Source organism: Zeus faber (assembly GCF_960531495.2).
Source record: "Zeus faber genome assembly, chromosome: 7".
Classification (NCBI taxonomy): Eukaryota; Metazoa; Chordata; class Actinopteri; order Zeiformes; family Zeidae; genus Zeus; species Zeus faber.
Window position 1 is genome coordinate 33,528,679 of NC_137203.1, and position 16,943 is coordinate 33,545,621.

Sequence of the window (16,943 nt, forward strand, 5' to 3'; positions counted from 1 at the left end):
GTGCACGTACGTTTATTTATTTTTGCTGGAGAATCTAGTCGCGTTCGCTACGACGTTTAGAAGATTCGAGCAGCCACCCTCTCCCCCATAGGCTGGCTCTGTGGTTGAAAAGTAACAAGTGGTCACAATTGAGTCCATGTTATATCGCCTTTCTATCTACACTGATGTCGCTCGATCCCACGCTCGATTACTTCCGCAATATCGGCCAGATCGGAACGCAGGACGCCGCGCAGATCGTGTGGTCTCACGCCACCAACAGTAAGCGCAAGCTCGCAGAGGCTCTGAAAGGTAAATACTAAACTCAGTGGATTATATCAAGGTGGGTTTTTTTTTTGTCTAAACTGTTCTACGGGGTATAATTTATGAATCAATTTAAAGGAAATCTCGCAGTTGTTAGTTCAGGTTCAAGCGATTATTTGTCACATACATACACATACGGTCGTACATATATGCAGTGAAATGTCATGACACCCGGTGATTACGCACAAGCTCTATAAGCTTGGAAAATACTCTAATGTGCGGCCGCAAGGGGCGGCGCCACAATCGCGATTCTGGGTTCTATAATTATATAATACAATTAATTGTCTGTGTTTTATTAAATATACATCTAAATCCTCCTGAATGAAACTTTACAATAACTTACCTCCAGCACTTACCTCACAGAGTAGAAATCCTCCAAGTGTTCACATCGTGTCTTGGTCACGACGCCGCACACAACTGCTGCAATTTCCGCAAGTGTGTTCACCCTCGTCTTTCTGAACAGCTTGATAAGTCCAAAGCACCAGTCTGGTGAAAACTTAGTGTGGCCTACAATCAGAAGAATCTGTTCCATATATTCCCCCCCAATTTCAATCCTTAATATAATTATTTAAATAACACATTAAATTGGGGACGGACTAGTATAATTTGGAAACAACGTCCTGATCCTAGAGTTGTTTCCTTCGGAAGCAGAAAAAGATTTGTTTCCCCCATTTGGAGAGATAAATAAATAGTTGTATAAAGCTTTTTAATTAGCTGACTGACCAGTATTATACCATATCTGAACCAACACTCATAGAATACAGCCTTATTTTGAACAAAATATTATTATAAATTGAATTTTGATTATTATAAAATTATATATTTATTTGCACCTATTATTTGCTATTATATATTGTTTTTATTATTACAAATAAAAAAATGTGTGGAGAAAATTTGTGATTGTCGAATTAATTTACTAAATTAACTGTAATCAATTGTTGTTGCTAGCTGGTTTTTTTAAGTGTGGGGGAAGGTAGAAAAAATGCAGTCTGGTCCGAGCCATTAAAAGCTTTTAAAACGAGTAAACTGACTCAATCCTACAGAGTCCTAAAAAAGACAGTGGACCAGTGCAGTGGGTTTAGAACACTCAATGCTCCAATACTACTTTCTAACATCTCCCGATATTGATACTAGTAACAATCCATATACGTAATCGGCATAAACTGTTCATCCATTAACAGGTGTAAAACTTTTTTCCTTCAAGGTCCATATCACATGATTGAGGCTGATGTACTTATTAGAGACCAAGACCCCAAAGAGCCAATCATGGCACATCCTCCTGAGAACAACAGCGACATCACACTGCAGGAATGGCTTGAAGGAATAATGACCCAAAACAAGGGGATAAAACTGGATTTCAAGAGGTCAGTGACCTTTTCAGTGTCCTGGTTGTTAGATGTACTGTCCACAATGAGACATAAGTCAACGGTATTGAGTTTGTTTGACTCATTGGTGTCATTTAAAAGGATTACCAAACTTAACATCCCAAACTTAAAAAATATTGAAGGTATCGATTGACAAATAAATCGAATAATTACATATTATCAGGATGGGCAGATACAGACCCGGGTTTGTTATCATGATTAAAGGACGGAGAGTTTATGAATACAAATTAGTCATAGGTTGATATATACGCATATCAACATACTACTGTATGTTTGTGTATATGGTAAATTATGGTTGTTTTATATTTGACCGTTCATAAAAAAATACAGTAAATACATTAATACAGTCTATCCAGTTTATTGACCTATCAACTCCATTAAGGAGATGACACCACCATTCAGAAACCTTTTTTTGCTCTGCAACCGATGTCAAATGTATTTCAAACAAAAAACAACAACGATAATGTTCTGAAATGAATGACATTTTAATATTTGGATTTGAGGACTGAGGACTTTTTTTGTATTTTAAGGATGTGCACATGCATTTATGCTATTAGCACTTTTCTGACATAATGCATTGTCTCCACAGGTACTAGTAATTACACTACCTCCCAGATGTAATACATTCAGGTTTCATATACATTTTTATATATATAAATATTCATGCAGACATTACATCTGCACCCATTGTTGTATTAATTCTTTACAAATATTTACTCAGTCTTTGTTAATGTCCAGCTGCCTACAAGAGTAATAGTTATGTTATGTTAAAGACACCACATTGTATGTATACTGTGAAGCTCCCCTCACAGTATGACCCTTTGTTCTTAAAAATAACATACATAGGTACAAAAATTATCAAAAGCCAGTCTAATTGGGGGGTGGGGGGGATAATATTAAATTAAAACCAATTCTATAACGACAAGTTTTTTTTGTAGGGTAATATACTAACAAATGTTTATTTTCTGGGTTCTCACTGAAATATATTTGACTTGTTCCATCAGCAAACAACTTTGGTTTGTTTTCTATGCAGCCTTGAAGCAGTGGCTCCATCCATAGCTCTGTTGGAGAAGGTGCGGGGTCAATTGCAAGGTCCGCTCTGGCTCAACGCTGACATCCTCGTGGGACCTGGAGGAGCCAAGGCCCCTTTGGAACCGCAGGCTTTCCTGAACTTGATTTTCCATTGTCTGGATGACGTCACCCTGTCTCTCGGCTGGACAACAAAATGGGGGCCTAATATAGATAATCCCGGTAGGGATTGTAAATCACACGTGATGGCATATTTTTGGGCGGGGGGTTGACAATTGTATAATATAATGTATTGGAAACCATATAAAGTAAAATTTCTCCTCTCCCAACATTCAGGTTACAGCTGGGATATGGTGCGTGAAATGGAAGATGTGTGTCAGGGCTTGATTCATCCGGTAACCTTCCCAGTGCGAGCTGCCCTTCTGGCTCAGTCATTCTCTCAACTCGAATGGTTACTGCAACAGTCAGAAAGGTACGTCCCAGTCCCACACCGGGTTTATTTATTATATATATATATATATATATATATATATATATATATATATAAATAAAAGTTAGGGATATTCGGCTTTCGGGTGAAATTTCAGGATGAACCTAAAATGCACTATAACCTTTACAGGTGAACTTAATATGACCTTCTCTAATGCACATGTCCAACTATTCAATGTTTCAGTACTTTTTGCACAACTTGCTGTTCTCTAACAAGGAGCTGAACAGCAAAATTCACAACAGTTGTTTGATCCATGAAACGACCAATACATTTCCTGGTTCAATTAGAATTAGTATTTATACAGCCCTCTTCATCATGCTGTTCACATTTTGACATCATGAGACCAAGACGACACCTAACAATTGATCAACAGTACCTCACCATTGCGATGCTTCAAATAGGATGTTCTCAGAGGGAAGTGGCCACTGAGCTCAGAGTGTCACAGAGTGTCATCAGCAGGTTGCAACAGAGATACAGAGAGACTGGAAGAGTCACAGAAAGGCAAAGAAGTGGACGTCCTTTGGCCACATCCCTCACTGATGAGCTCTTCATTGTGAACAGTGCCCTGCGGAACCGGATGATGAATGCCACTCAACTCCAGGCACATTTAAGGGAGGTGAGAGGCACCCAAGTGTCACGTCAGACCATTCAAAACCGTTTACATCAGCGTGGTCTGCGCGCTAGACGACCTGCAAGGGTACCTGACCACACCACCAGGCACAGGCATCATCGTTTTGCATGGGCCAGGGAGCATTTACGCTGGACGAGGGACCAGTGGGCCTCAGTGCTGTTCTCTGATGAAAGTCGATTCACGTTGAGCAGAAATGATGGCCGCCAACAATGTTGGAGACGTCAAGGAGAGCACTATGCATCAGCCACTGTTGTCACCAGACAAGCCTTTGGTGGTGGTGGTGTTACAGTGTGGGCAGGTGTGTCTAGTCAATACAGAACTGCCCTACACTTTGTGAATGGTACAGTGACAAGCCCATACTACCTGAATAACATCATTAATCATTAATCATTAATAATTAATCATTAATAATTTAATCTTCATGGACAACAATGCTCATCGAGGTTGCATCATTAGGTAACGGCTGCTGGACACTGGGGCACCTCAAATGGAGTGGCCTGCACTTTCTCCAGACCTGAATCCCATAGAAAACCTATGGGATCAGCTGAGTCGCCGTGTAGAGGCTCGTAACTCTGTACCCCAGAACCTCAATGACCTGAGGACCACCCTTCAAAAAGAGTGGGGTGCCATGCCTCAGCAGACAATAAGTCGACTTGTGAACAGCAGGTGCCGTCGTTGTCAAGCTGTAATTGATGCTCAAGGGCACATGACAAGTTATTGAGACATTGACATTTTTTGTTGTGGTAAACCCACCACTGTTGTTGGCTTGAGTTTCAATAAATTGTTTGAGATGAGGAAATCACCATTGCATGCTTCTACTTAAATGCCCTACTTTCATGATATAATATCACTGTTGCGTGAACTTTTTACATTTTCCATAAGTTTCACCCGAAAGCCAAATATCCCTAACTTTTTGTGAGTAGTGTGTGTATATATACACACACATACACACACACTTTTTTAAAAGTCATAGTGCAGAATACATTCCAAATTGTGTAAATATAGCCAGAGAAACACTAACGTTTCCTTTGAGCAAGCCACCAAAGTGCGCTGCAAGTGCTGGTTTAGGGAATTAGAACTTAAACTATTGAATTGAAATCTCTTTTGCACCTTGCCACAATGTTCAGTATGAATACTTCTCATTTCCTGTAATGAAGAATATGTACTTTCATTTCAAATGGGTGAAGAATGTGATCATGATGGTTTTACAGGTACACTCTCACAGTGTGGACAGGTTCGGATGACAAGTTCACCATTCAAGACTTGCTGACATATAGAAACAAGTTTGACAAGACCAGAATTTACTATGACCTGCCGGACTCTCAAAGGTCAGACTTGTACATTGCATCAGGGAAACCTAACTGATAAATTTTATTCCAAATTACTTTTCTATAAAATTTACTTTTGGTGCTGTGATCTTGGCGGAGCATGCTGTGAGAAGACGGAAGTGGAAGTGAGTGGAGACCCAACATGGCGGCGCCACTAACTAACGCACCGGTAGCTCCACCTCAGACAAAATAACAAAGCAGCGGATCTAAAAACCTCCGAAGCGTCTCACAGCGGAGATGGGAGTTGTAAAAAATAAAATAATGAAAGACACTATCCTGGATATACAATCCAGAAGTATGCGGGACAACCTCATATTTTCTGGGATCCCAGAGAAAAACAGAGTCCTCAGAAAATATGGTGAAAGACTTTCTCTGCACCGCCCTGAAAGTGCCGACGGACACCGTGAAGCAGATCACCTTCCACCGGGTTCATCGACTGGGACACCGTGTGGGGAACACTTCAAGCACAAGGAGCTGGTTAAAAGCAAAGGATGGGAGCTGAAGGGAACAGCGCTGGGCATGAACGATCAATTCCCCTGGGAGATCAGCGACCGACGGAAAGTGCTGTAGCCTGTCCTGAAGGAGAACCGGCAGAAGGGTAAACGCGTATCAATGGTTGTTGATAAATTATATATAGCAGTCTGTTATACCGAGACTCCTCCACCACACCCTGGTTATTCTGATCATAATCTATGCATTCTTGTTATTCTGGCTATTATATACTCCCAAGATGTAGGAATAGGCATACTATCTATGTCAGGATTTAAAATCGCTCACTTTCATCTCACCTTCCTAATTCCCCCTCTGTACTTCTCTCATCATCTCACCTCCCTAATCCCTCTCTCCTCACTTCTATCACGCTCACTCTATAATGTCTTTCACTTTATGTACAGTATGTATAATCCGGCAATGTTCTGTGTTTATCTTTGTCTACTTGTCATTTATTTGTGTAGTTATTTATCTCTACAATACTATGGCAGTGAAAAGAAATGTAAAGGAGGAAATCCCTTATCTTATCTATGGGACTTATCTATGGGAAAGCATGGGAACGGTAGTATAGTTATTGCCTTGGATGCACTGTGCCATCACCCCCTAACTAGCTTCGATGACACCCATTAAGTTTGTTAGTTGGAATGTGAGAGGCTTGGGCTCACCTGGTAAAAGTAGCAAAATCCTAACTCACCTCACCAAGATGAACACCAGCTTCTGTCTACTGCAAGAAACCCACCTCACTACATCTGAGCACCTCAAACTCAAAGCTAAATGGGTTAATCAGATGTTTTCCGCATCATACAACTAAAAAAAAAAAAGAGGTATCTATATTAAACAATAAATGCATCCATATCAAAATAAAACCACAATATCAGACCCAGAAAGGCGTTACATAATGATGAATGGGATTTTAGGTAACATCAAATTAACCATAGCTAATATTTATGGCCCCGATGAGGATGACCCAAATTTCTTTAACAATATATTTTCAAAACTCTGAGAATTCTCTGAATCAATTATCATATTGGGAGGAGACTTCAACACAGTACTGGATCTGGAAGTTTAGACCGTTCTCAAGCCAGAAATATTCCCAAATCCTGGCGTTCATCCGACACTATAAGACAATATATGAGTGATCTTGCTCTTGGGGATTGTTGCCGATCAAATAACCCACATTCTAGTGAATGAACATTATTCACCATCCCACCAAAGTTTCTCGAGAATCGACCTTTTCTTGACAAGTAAATCTGCACTGTCCAAAATCACTAATCCAGAAATCCACCCTATTGTAATTTCCGATCACGGGCCAATTAGTTTCAACCTGATAAATGAAACAAACCGGAACCCTCCCGGCAGGTGGCAGTTTAACCATTTCTTTTCAAGAGAATGGACTTGCTTCATTGAACTGAATGACTCCCCAGAAATATCACCATGCGTAGGTAGTATTATTTCATTCTCCACTCACAAGAAAAATAAAGGACAAGAATGCCAAAATGAACTCAAACAGCGACTAAAGGAGTTGCAATCCCAACAAGCCCACTCATCTTCTGGGCAAATCCGAAATGAGATCAGGACAATTACATCTCAACTTGATAATATCATCTATCAAAATACACTACTCCTTATGCAATGAACAAGAGCAAATTATTTTGAATTCAATGACAAATCAGGTAAATTTCTTGCCAATTAATTGAAACGTGATAGAGAAATCACTTATTACAGCCATCAAGATTCACAGGGTTGAATAACATACAAGACATCAATAACATATTTAGAGACTTATAATAACCTATATCACTCGGATAATAAATCGAATATATCAAACATTTACTCATTCCTTGATGATATTGACCTTCCTAAACTTTCGACGGAGCAGGCTTCCACCTTAGATCAACCACTTACCCTTGAAGAACTCAGCAAAGGGCTCTTCTCTATGCCCAATAATAAATCACCTGGATCAGATGGCTACCCAATGGAATTCTATAAACACTCTGGCCACTTATCTCCCCATTATTCATCAGAATGGTTACAGAGGTAAAGTCAACCTCCACCATGTCTCCGCACATGAATACTGCTCTCATTTCGGTTTTGCTCAAACCCAAAAAGGACCCAACCCTCACCTCCAGTTACAGACCCATAAGCCTCATTAATTGCGACCTTAAGATTATAAGTAAAACACTAACCAACAGAATTGGAAAAAGTAATTCAATTTAAAATTCACCCAGACCAAACAGGCTTTGTCAAAGGCAGACACTCATCCTGCAATATGCGTCGTTTATTCAGTCTGATCAGCATATCTCCAAGGAACAACTTTAATACTATTATTGCCTCTTTGGATACCGAAAAAGCATTTGATAGAGTGAATTGGACATATCTCTTTTCAATCCTCAACAAATTTGGCTTTGGAGAGTCCCTCATTCAATGGCTCAGAATCCTCTACAACTCTCCATCTGCTTCTGTCATCACCAATGGTTACACTTCACAGCGTTGCACTCTACAACGCGGCACAAGACAAGGATGTCTGTTCCCCTTTACTATTCGCCATCTTTATTGAACCCCTCGCGGCGGCTATCCGTAAAAACAGTAATATTGTAGGCCTACAAACAGGAAACTGTTCACAAAATCAGTTTGTATGCAGACGATATCCTGTCGAACATACGGAACCCAATATCATCCCTTTTCTGTAGCAACACTACAGAAAAACAAAGACTGTGGAGGCCTAGCAGCCCCAAACTTTAGATACTATCTAGCAAACCATCTTCAATTTATAATTAAATGGTTACAACCAGAGCAACAATTGGCCTATGGATGTCGAGACATTGAACAATCTGAATGTCAGTAGTTATCATTATCCGATCTCCCATTCCTTACTGAATCTATAAGGAAACATAATTGCTTTAAAAACCCATTTATCGCAACAACTCTGTCAACGCTTTCCCTGGTGGAAATTCCTCAAACTCAGTGGTCACACTATCTCCAAACAAATTCACGCCAATCTGGCACAACCAAGATGTCTTGGTTAAAAACAGACCAATAATATTTAGGTCTTGGAAAAGACAAGGAATTACTCATCTGGAACACATTTTTGAAAACAATTTGCTTATATCCTTCCCAACCTTAACCCAAAGGTATAATATCGGTGGCCACGGCTTCCTTCAATTCCTTAAATTACACCAGTCTCTAAAAGTTAAAATCAAATTGACGAAAGACATCCTACAACCACCTGAAATGATTGAACATCTCACTCATATCGGTCACTTGAAAAATCCCTTGTCCAGAATATACAAACTTTTATTAAAAACAGATGCCACCTTATCTTTACCTACAATGAAATGGGAAAGAGACCTTGCTGTTTCCACTGATATCAACCTGTGGAAGCTGTGCAACAACACCTTTTCTATGACCCGCAACTCCAAAATGCAACTCATCCAATACAAGATTTTGCACAGAGCCCATATCATGGAACACAAAATGTTCAAAATGGGTTTTGTGGATGAAGACATATGCTCTAACTGTTCACTTGATACCAGAGATGACTACTTTCATGACTTCTGGCTCTGCCCACCTATCCTCGCATTCTGGACCAACATCACCAAGAAGCTATCAACCCTTCTGGGTCGCAGCATTCGATTCTCCCAGACTATGTCTTCTCGGTGACCTCTCCTCATTCGACCCACCACTGAAACACCACCAACCCATTTTGATCCCCTTAACAATGGCCATGAAAACAACATTACTCAATTGTAAAAAGAGAGATAATCTCACCACATCCCAATGGTTGCAGTTATTAATAGATTACATCTCAATGGAAAAACTATTGGCAATATCCCAAAACAATGTTTATTCATTTAATGAAATATGGGCTACTTTTATCACTGACATAACTCCATCATTTAATACTTGAGGCTTCCTAAGTCGGTGCAATGTGGTTGTGCTTTTGGGAATGTGGGGGTCCTCCTGGTTTGCCGGGGCTCTGCGGTTGGGTAGATGCCTGGGCGGCTCTGGGGACATCCATGGTTCGTGTGCCGGTGTTCTTGGGGGATCCCGGGGCCCCACGGGGGAGTTGGGTAGTGACCCCCCAGCCCGACCCCCGAGCTCTTCGCTGGGGGGTCAGGCTGTGGGTGGGGGTTCCGTCTGCCGCCCTCTGTTCTGTAGTCCGCATGCTCGGCGGCTGGGGGCTGACCAGGGGCCTGATGGGGGCGCGGAGCTGCCCAACATGGTAGAGACGCATGGTGGACGCTCTGCGCCCTTGGCTGATTGCTATAGGTTGGCTGCCACCAGGTATGGGAGGTGGGCACACTGGGGCGCGGTCGGGTCCAGGGGGAGGGGGTCTGCGTGGTTGTTCCCCGGCCTGCTGTGCCCCTGGATCGATCCGGTCGCGACTCACCTTTCTCTCCCAGTGCCAAAACTCATACTCGGCACATACACCACACAATAGATCGAGGGCTTGCGGGATGCAGGCCGGGATGGGGCGGGCAGCTGCCATTTTGCTTGTCACGCTCCTGCCCAAGCGTGCTTTTCGTCCGTCCCAAAATTTTAATCCCACTCACATTAGCTTAGAAAACATACTCGCACACCAATCCTACTCCGAACAGCACTCCATCGGACCAGGGTCTGCGGGACAGGAGGGGTGCGAGTGATTCGGGTTCGACTTGCCTGAAGGACTCGCACCCCCAACGCCGCAATTTTAACTGCAATTACCAACAGCACACATCGAGCACTGGGGTTTTTCTGGGGTGGCTGGGCACTGGCGGGTCGGTGTGGGGGCGTGGTTGGGGGGTGGGGGGCGCTCAGGTGGGCCGGGTGCTTGGGGTGGCGGAGGGCCTGCATATATCGCCGGGGCAGGGGTGTCATTTCGAGGTGCCCCGCGGGCACACGCTGCTACGTGTATGGGCACTTGGCACTCACGCCGTGCGAGGCATCTGGTCGGCTGCGGTGGGGTGGGCCGCCCCCTTGTGCGGGGCATGGGTCGGCATGGGGTTCCTGCTGGGTGGCTTGGGCGGGGTTTGTCGGTCTGTCGCCGTGGGGCCGGGATCCGGGCCCCTGGTCCGTGCCTTGCGCCCGTGGCCCGGGTTCTGTGCCGGCGGCTGCGTCTTGTGCCTACACCCAGGGGTTGGTTGTATGTATGCGCCCCTGGGGTCCCGGGTTTCCTCATGCTCCCTGGGACTGGGTAATGCTCCTCGGGGCTGGGCGTGGGGGTTGCTCCATGGCCCTATGGCTTCTCTGGGGGCCCGGGGATCTTCTGTGGCCGCAGGGCAGGGTACTCGGGGCTTCCCTGCAGCCGTAGGGTGTCGACGGGGCAGCGAAAGTCGTGGGGGCTTTGGGGCCCCCATTCCGCTGCTTGAAGGTGCCGCGACATATTACCGACCTTCTACCAATGCCAATAGGGATAAGTCATGTACACTCACCGGTGGACATCTTACGCACACGCACACACACACACACACACACACACACCTGCTTCAAGTGCATCCCAGCACCCTCCTGGTTGCAATCCTCTCCTTTCCTCCCTCATTTGCTGCCATAATTATGACAGGAAGAGGCCACGTGACCAGTTGTAGTTCCAGTTTTCAAATACATATTGTCATCCAATGTTCATGTTTTTGTGTAAATGTTGTTTGTTTCTATGTTTATTTGTCTTACCGTGGTGATTCCCCCCCTCTTGGAGTAGTGATCAGTTGTTTATAGACCCAAACATGATACATAGTTCTCCAAAGAGGGGAGTTGGTGGTGGTTCTCTTTAACCAAAAACTGTGGTCTTGTCATTCTACAGGTCATTCACAGGACAGAGTTATTGCGGCAGTTCTTGATGATTTAAGAATTAATAAAGAGTTGCATTGCAGGTTGAGAACTTGAACTCCACTTGCAGACTAACTCTGTCCTGAATGCAATGGCATACAAATACTCTGTGTTGTATGCCCAGCACGCTGACAGCACAGGTTAAAAAAAAACAAAAAAACTTTTGGTTTTATTACAAAGTTGAAAGTATTAAAGGTATTATCTAAATGTGTATGTGGTGTTTTAATAGTTTGGACTGTATTGTTTCAAAAATATTAGCCACATTTATTTCCTGATTTGTATATAGAGAGAGCTAGGAGCATACTGAAAAGTGACTTCTCCGAGTTTTTCCAGCTGCTAAGCGCTCTAAACGTGCATGTCTATGTTAGTGGCCCCCTGCCCCCTGCCAGACAGAGATCTGAACTATTTAGCAGACTGCTTGGACTCAACACATGGCTAACAAATGTGTGCTACCTACACAAGCTGAACTTTCTCGACAACTTTAATCTGTTCTGGCTATGATCGGGCGTCTACAACCGCGCTGGCACTTTAAACCAAACCGGCCAGGCTTTGCTAATAAACAATCTAGCCTTTGCTATTATCCAGCCGACAGTAGCCAAGCATGGGAACAGCACAAGGACAGTGATAAGAGCAAGGCCCTGACACAGGAGCAGAGCATCTCACCACCCGATGCCACAGCTAGCGCCCAGACTACATCGCCGCTGGGTGGTGCAGCTGGTGACCAGACCACCCCGCAGCCGTACGCCACAGCTGGTGACCAGCCCACCCCGCCGCCTGACGCCACAGCTGGTGACCAGACCACCCCACCGCCGGACGCCACAGCTGGTGACCAGATTACCCCACAGCCGGACGCCACAGCTGGTGACCAGATTACCCCACCGCCGGACGCCACAGCTGGTGACCAGATTACCCCACAGCCGGACGCCACAGCTGGTGACCAGACCACCCCGCAGCCGGACGCCACAACTGGCGACCAGACCACCTCGCACCCGGACGCCACAGCTGGTGACCAGATCACCCCGCTGAAGGCCACAGCTAGCTGACAGACCACCCCGCAGCTGAAGGTCACAGCTAGTAGCCAGATCACCCCGAAGCCAGAGACCACAGATGGTGGCCAGACCATCTCGCCACAGGGCGCTGCAGCTGGCAACAAGACTACCTGCCCACTGGCTGCCCTCCCCAGCGCCCAAGACACCACAGCAAGTGGGACCACCATGCTGCCAGATGCCTCGCCCCTTGCGGAGACCACCTCGCCATGTTCGGGATTTTTATCAAAGTTTGCTCGCCTCGCCTTCTGGACAGGCCCTTAGCGCCCACCCCCCCACCCCCATCATTGTCCATCATCCCCCCCACGACCAAACCTTCTACCCTCCCCCTGAAACCCCTCAACATACCCAGCCCCTCGGCCAGCCCCCACCGGCTATCCGAAAATCCCCCTCGACCTGCCCGCAACATACCCAGCCCCTCGGCCAGCCCCCTCTGGCTATCCAAAACTCCCCCTTGACCTGCCCGCCTTTCACGACCCCCCTCCCCCTTACTCAGCCCTAAACCACTCGCCCGACCCTCCACAATTCCCCCTTGACCCGCCCCCCAAGCGACCCCCCTTCCCCACGCCCAGCCCTCAGCGACCCCCTTCCCCCACGCCCAGCCCTCCGCTTCAGAAATGTGCGCCCATCCCCGCACCCATCCCCACACCCAGCCCTTGAAAACGAGTATCCACCCCCCAGAAAGCCTCGTCCACACCCAGCTCCCAGGAACAAGCGTCAATTACGCCAAAAGCCCCCCACACACCCAGCGCCCAGAAAAGGCCCCGTCGTCTGCCCCCCCCCGTTCCCCATGCCCACAGTGCAGAAAAGACAGACAAGAACCATCACTCAAGGCCAAATAACTGATCACACACCAGATGCCATTTCAACTTTGATCACGGTTAGAAAGAACAATCATTACTCAGCACGCTCTGTATGTAAGTCAAACCTGATCTGTATTAAACCAAATCAGAGCGCCCCCTGTCCCCCAACAGACTCTTGTTCCCCCGCAGACTACTTTCAGCTGAAATTAGCGCTGCTTAATGTCTGGGCTTTGAAACAAAAAATCTTTTTGATCAATGAGCTAATAACTGAAAATGATCTACACTGTATGTTTTTAGTGGAGACCTGGCTGGACAATATTGGGATATTGAATGAAGCGTGTCCCCCCAATTTTAAATCTTATCAATCAACCAGACTGAGGGGAAAGGGAGGAGGAGGAATAGCCACCATCATGGCACTGCAGGTTACGTCAAATAATGTTGACTTGGGCACATATCCATCATTCGAGTATCTTGCTATAGAAATTAGAACACACTTTCCATTAATCAGTGTGATACTGTACCGCCCACCAAAATACTCAATATCAGTGTTTATACAGGAATTCTCAGAAATGATTCTCATTCTCAATCTACCTTACTAAATATGATAAAATAATCTTAAATGGAGACCTGAATATTCATATTAACAAGGAGAACGACCCCACAGGTTGTGAGCTTCAGAACATGCTCGACGGTTATGGGCTGACGCAGCATATACACGAACCCACCCACCGATATGGGAACACATTAGACCTACTAATAACAGCAGGGTTAGATATTGAGACTGTCGGTGCAACAAATGCCCATTTCCGACCATTATTGCATGTTCTATGCGACAAAACTAATCATGAAAACGTCCAGAAGCAAACTCCTAGTCCACAGAAGGGTCTTAGATGACAGTGCTGAGACCAAATTTTCTAATATTATGCGATCAATCAGGCCGTGCCTTGACCCTATACCAACGGCATTCTTAAAGCGGGTATTTGATAGTGTCAAGAGTCACGTCCTGATGATCATAAACTTGTCACTTCCAACTGCCATCTTTCCAGACGCCTTCAAAACAGCTGTGGTGAAACAACTACTAAAGAAGGCCAATCTAGATGTGAACGAATTGAAAAACTATAGGCCAATATCCAATCTTCCCTTCATCAGTAAGGTATTCCAGAAGATAGTTTCAGTACAAATAAACTCTTTTCTCAAAGAAAATAACATTATGGAAGAATTAGTCAGGCTTTAGAACAAATCACAGCACAGAAACTGCCCTCACTAAAAAAGTTAGTGATCTCAGGCTGAACGCTGATGCAAATAAGGTCTGAATCCTTGTCCTGCTAGACCTGAGCGCAGCATTTGATACAATTGACCATGACATCTTAATCAATCGTCTTGAAAGGCTGGTTGGTCTCTCCGGCAACGTGCTCAATTGGTTCAGACCATACATTATAGGGAGAAAGTTCTACGTTAAGCTGGGAGATCATGTATCAGAGAAACATGACAGCAGCTTTGGAGTGGCGCAAGGAAGTTGCCTTGGCCCTTTGCTTTTCTCACTATACATGCTCCCACTTGGGCACACCATTAGAGAGCACAATGTATGCTTCCATAGCTATGCCGATGACACACAGCTATACATCTCGGCATAACCAAATGACACTGTAGCTATACAGTCCATCACAAACTGTCTTCTAGCGATAAATAAGTGGATGAGCAATAACTTCCTGAAGCTAAATGAAAACAAAACTGAAATCCTTCTCCCCCCCCCAAAAAAAGGGACATGCTACTTAAAAACCTAGGGAAACTGGCACCCTGGGTCAAACCTGAGGTTACAAGTTTGGGTGTCATTCTAGACTCCGCCCTAAGCTTCAAGTCCCATATTAACAAGGTGACGAAAGTTTCATTTTTTCACCTTTAGAAATATAGCAAGAGTAAGACCTTTCATAAACCAAAAGGATGCTGAAAAGCTGATTCACACCTTTGTATCAAGCCGGCTTGACTACTGTAATGCACTTCTCACTGGCCTTCCCAAAGTAACTACTGAAAGGCTTCAGCTCATCCAAAACTCGGCTGCCCGACTACTAACTAGAACTAAGAAGAGAGAACACATCACCCCAGTCCTGGCTGCCTTACACTGGCTTCCAGTTGCATCTAGAGTAGACTTTAAGGTCCATCTCCTCATACATAAAGCTCTAAATGGGCAAGGACCAGAATACATCACCAACTCCCTTACTAACTATGTGCCCCCAAGAGAGCTACGAACATCTACTGCTGGCCTTTTAGAAGCACCAAGTAATACACAGAAGAAAATCAGGAGTGCAGCCTTCGAAACTTATGCCCCAAAGCTTTGGAATGTACTACCTATAGATATTAGGAAAGCCGGCTCGTTTGCCATCTTTAAAAGAAAACTAAAAACGCATTTATTCACTCTAGCCTACAACTAGGGCTCTCCTGCACTGCACTGCTATTTCCTATTGGCTGTACCTACTGTACCTAGTAGGCCTACCTAGACTTATTGTTTTATCAGCACTGTAACTCTACGGTACTCTAGTTGTTTTTCCCTAACGTGTGTCATCACCTTGTATCGCAGCTGTGGAGAGACAGGGCCGAGGTCAGCTGACATTCCAATGAAGGATACTAGACACAGACTGAGGGACAATTTGTTGTATTCAAATATAGGTATAGGCCACAAATCTTTATGTGTCTAAATTAGTAGACTAGAAACGGTAAATTAGAAACTGCTTTGGCTTGTTTTTAATCTTCTAATTCTTATTAGTGTTTTTGATTTTGAATCTTCTAATTCTTATGATTAATGGCTTGATTTTAATCTTTTATTCTCTGATTAATGTTTTTGAGTTTCATTATTGGTTAAATCTTTTACTTTCTAATGCACTGTTGTACAGCACTTTGAGTTGCATTTATTGTTGGAAAGGTGCTATATAAATACATTTTTACTTCCTTACTTACATATGCAACTTCAGAGTTTTTGTGGCTACAGTTCTGAGGGTTCTTAATAGAGATACATTTAGAAGATGCTGTTAAGTTGTACAAATAATTTACCATTCACATTAACCAAGTCTCACTGCTGCAGAAAAGCAATCCTGGCTTCTGCTTCATCTACAGATGATGCAGGACCTTGTAGAAATGGCAGTTTGAACCCGATTCATTCAACAAATTATCAAGTCAGTCTAATGAAAACCCATTTAATTTATCTGAAAAAAGCCTAAAGTGGACATAATGCTAACCAATCAATGAAATCATAACTTAATAACATTCAGTAATTAAAATGCAGACTACCAGAGCACAATTGGGCTGAAATAAGACATCTGAAAACATGCATACGGTGCTTGAGGAAAAAATTGTAATTCCATTCATTTTGTGGTACGATTCTGGTAACTGTTTGCCATAAGGGAAATACAAAATAAGAAATTACCTTCATATGATCAGCTCATGGAGAAATTCACACAAACTTAATAGGTAATATAATGTATGAATTATAAAGCTGTCTTGACTGAATTAGTTACGCAGTTGTCAGTTAAGAGCATTTTGCAGACTATGGATCCCTGTAATGCACATTAACATCTAATGTGTGCATTAAATGCTTGTATTACTCAACATTAAGTGATGATTATGATGATAAATGAATAATGATAAT

At 43.9% G+C, this 16,943-nt stretch overlaps 1 protein-coding gene across 2 annotated transcripts in view; it reads left to right on the plus strand.

Annotated features, from left to right (window-relative positions):
* Positions 1 to 16,943, plus strand: part of fam151b (family with sequence similarity 151 member B) — a 25,307-nt gene continuing 8,364 nt past the window's right edge. The window contains exons 1-5 of one of the 2 annotated variants that reach the window (XR_013844228.1): positions 1 to 288; positions 1,505 to 1,664; positions 2,719 to 2,936; positions 3,051 to 3,186; positions 5,047 to 5,761. Coding sequence is in view for 1 of the 2 variants with exons in the window: in XM_080003230.1 (XP_079859356.1) it covers positions 165 to 288; positions 1,505 to 1,664; positions 2,719 to 2,936; positions 3,051 to 3,186; positions 5,047 to 5,200 (792 nt within the window). In the remaining variant the exon portion in view is untranslated. Of the gene's footprint in view, positions 289 to 1,504; positions 1,665 to 2,718; positions 2,937 to 3,050; positions 3,187 to 5,046; positions 6,168 to 16,943 lie in introns of those variants that run through there. The other variant, XM_080003230.1, reaches the window with a different exon arrangement.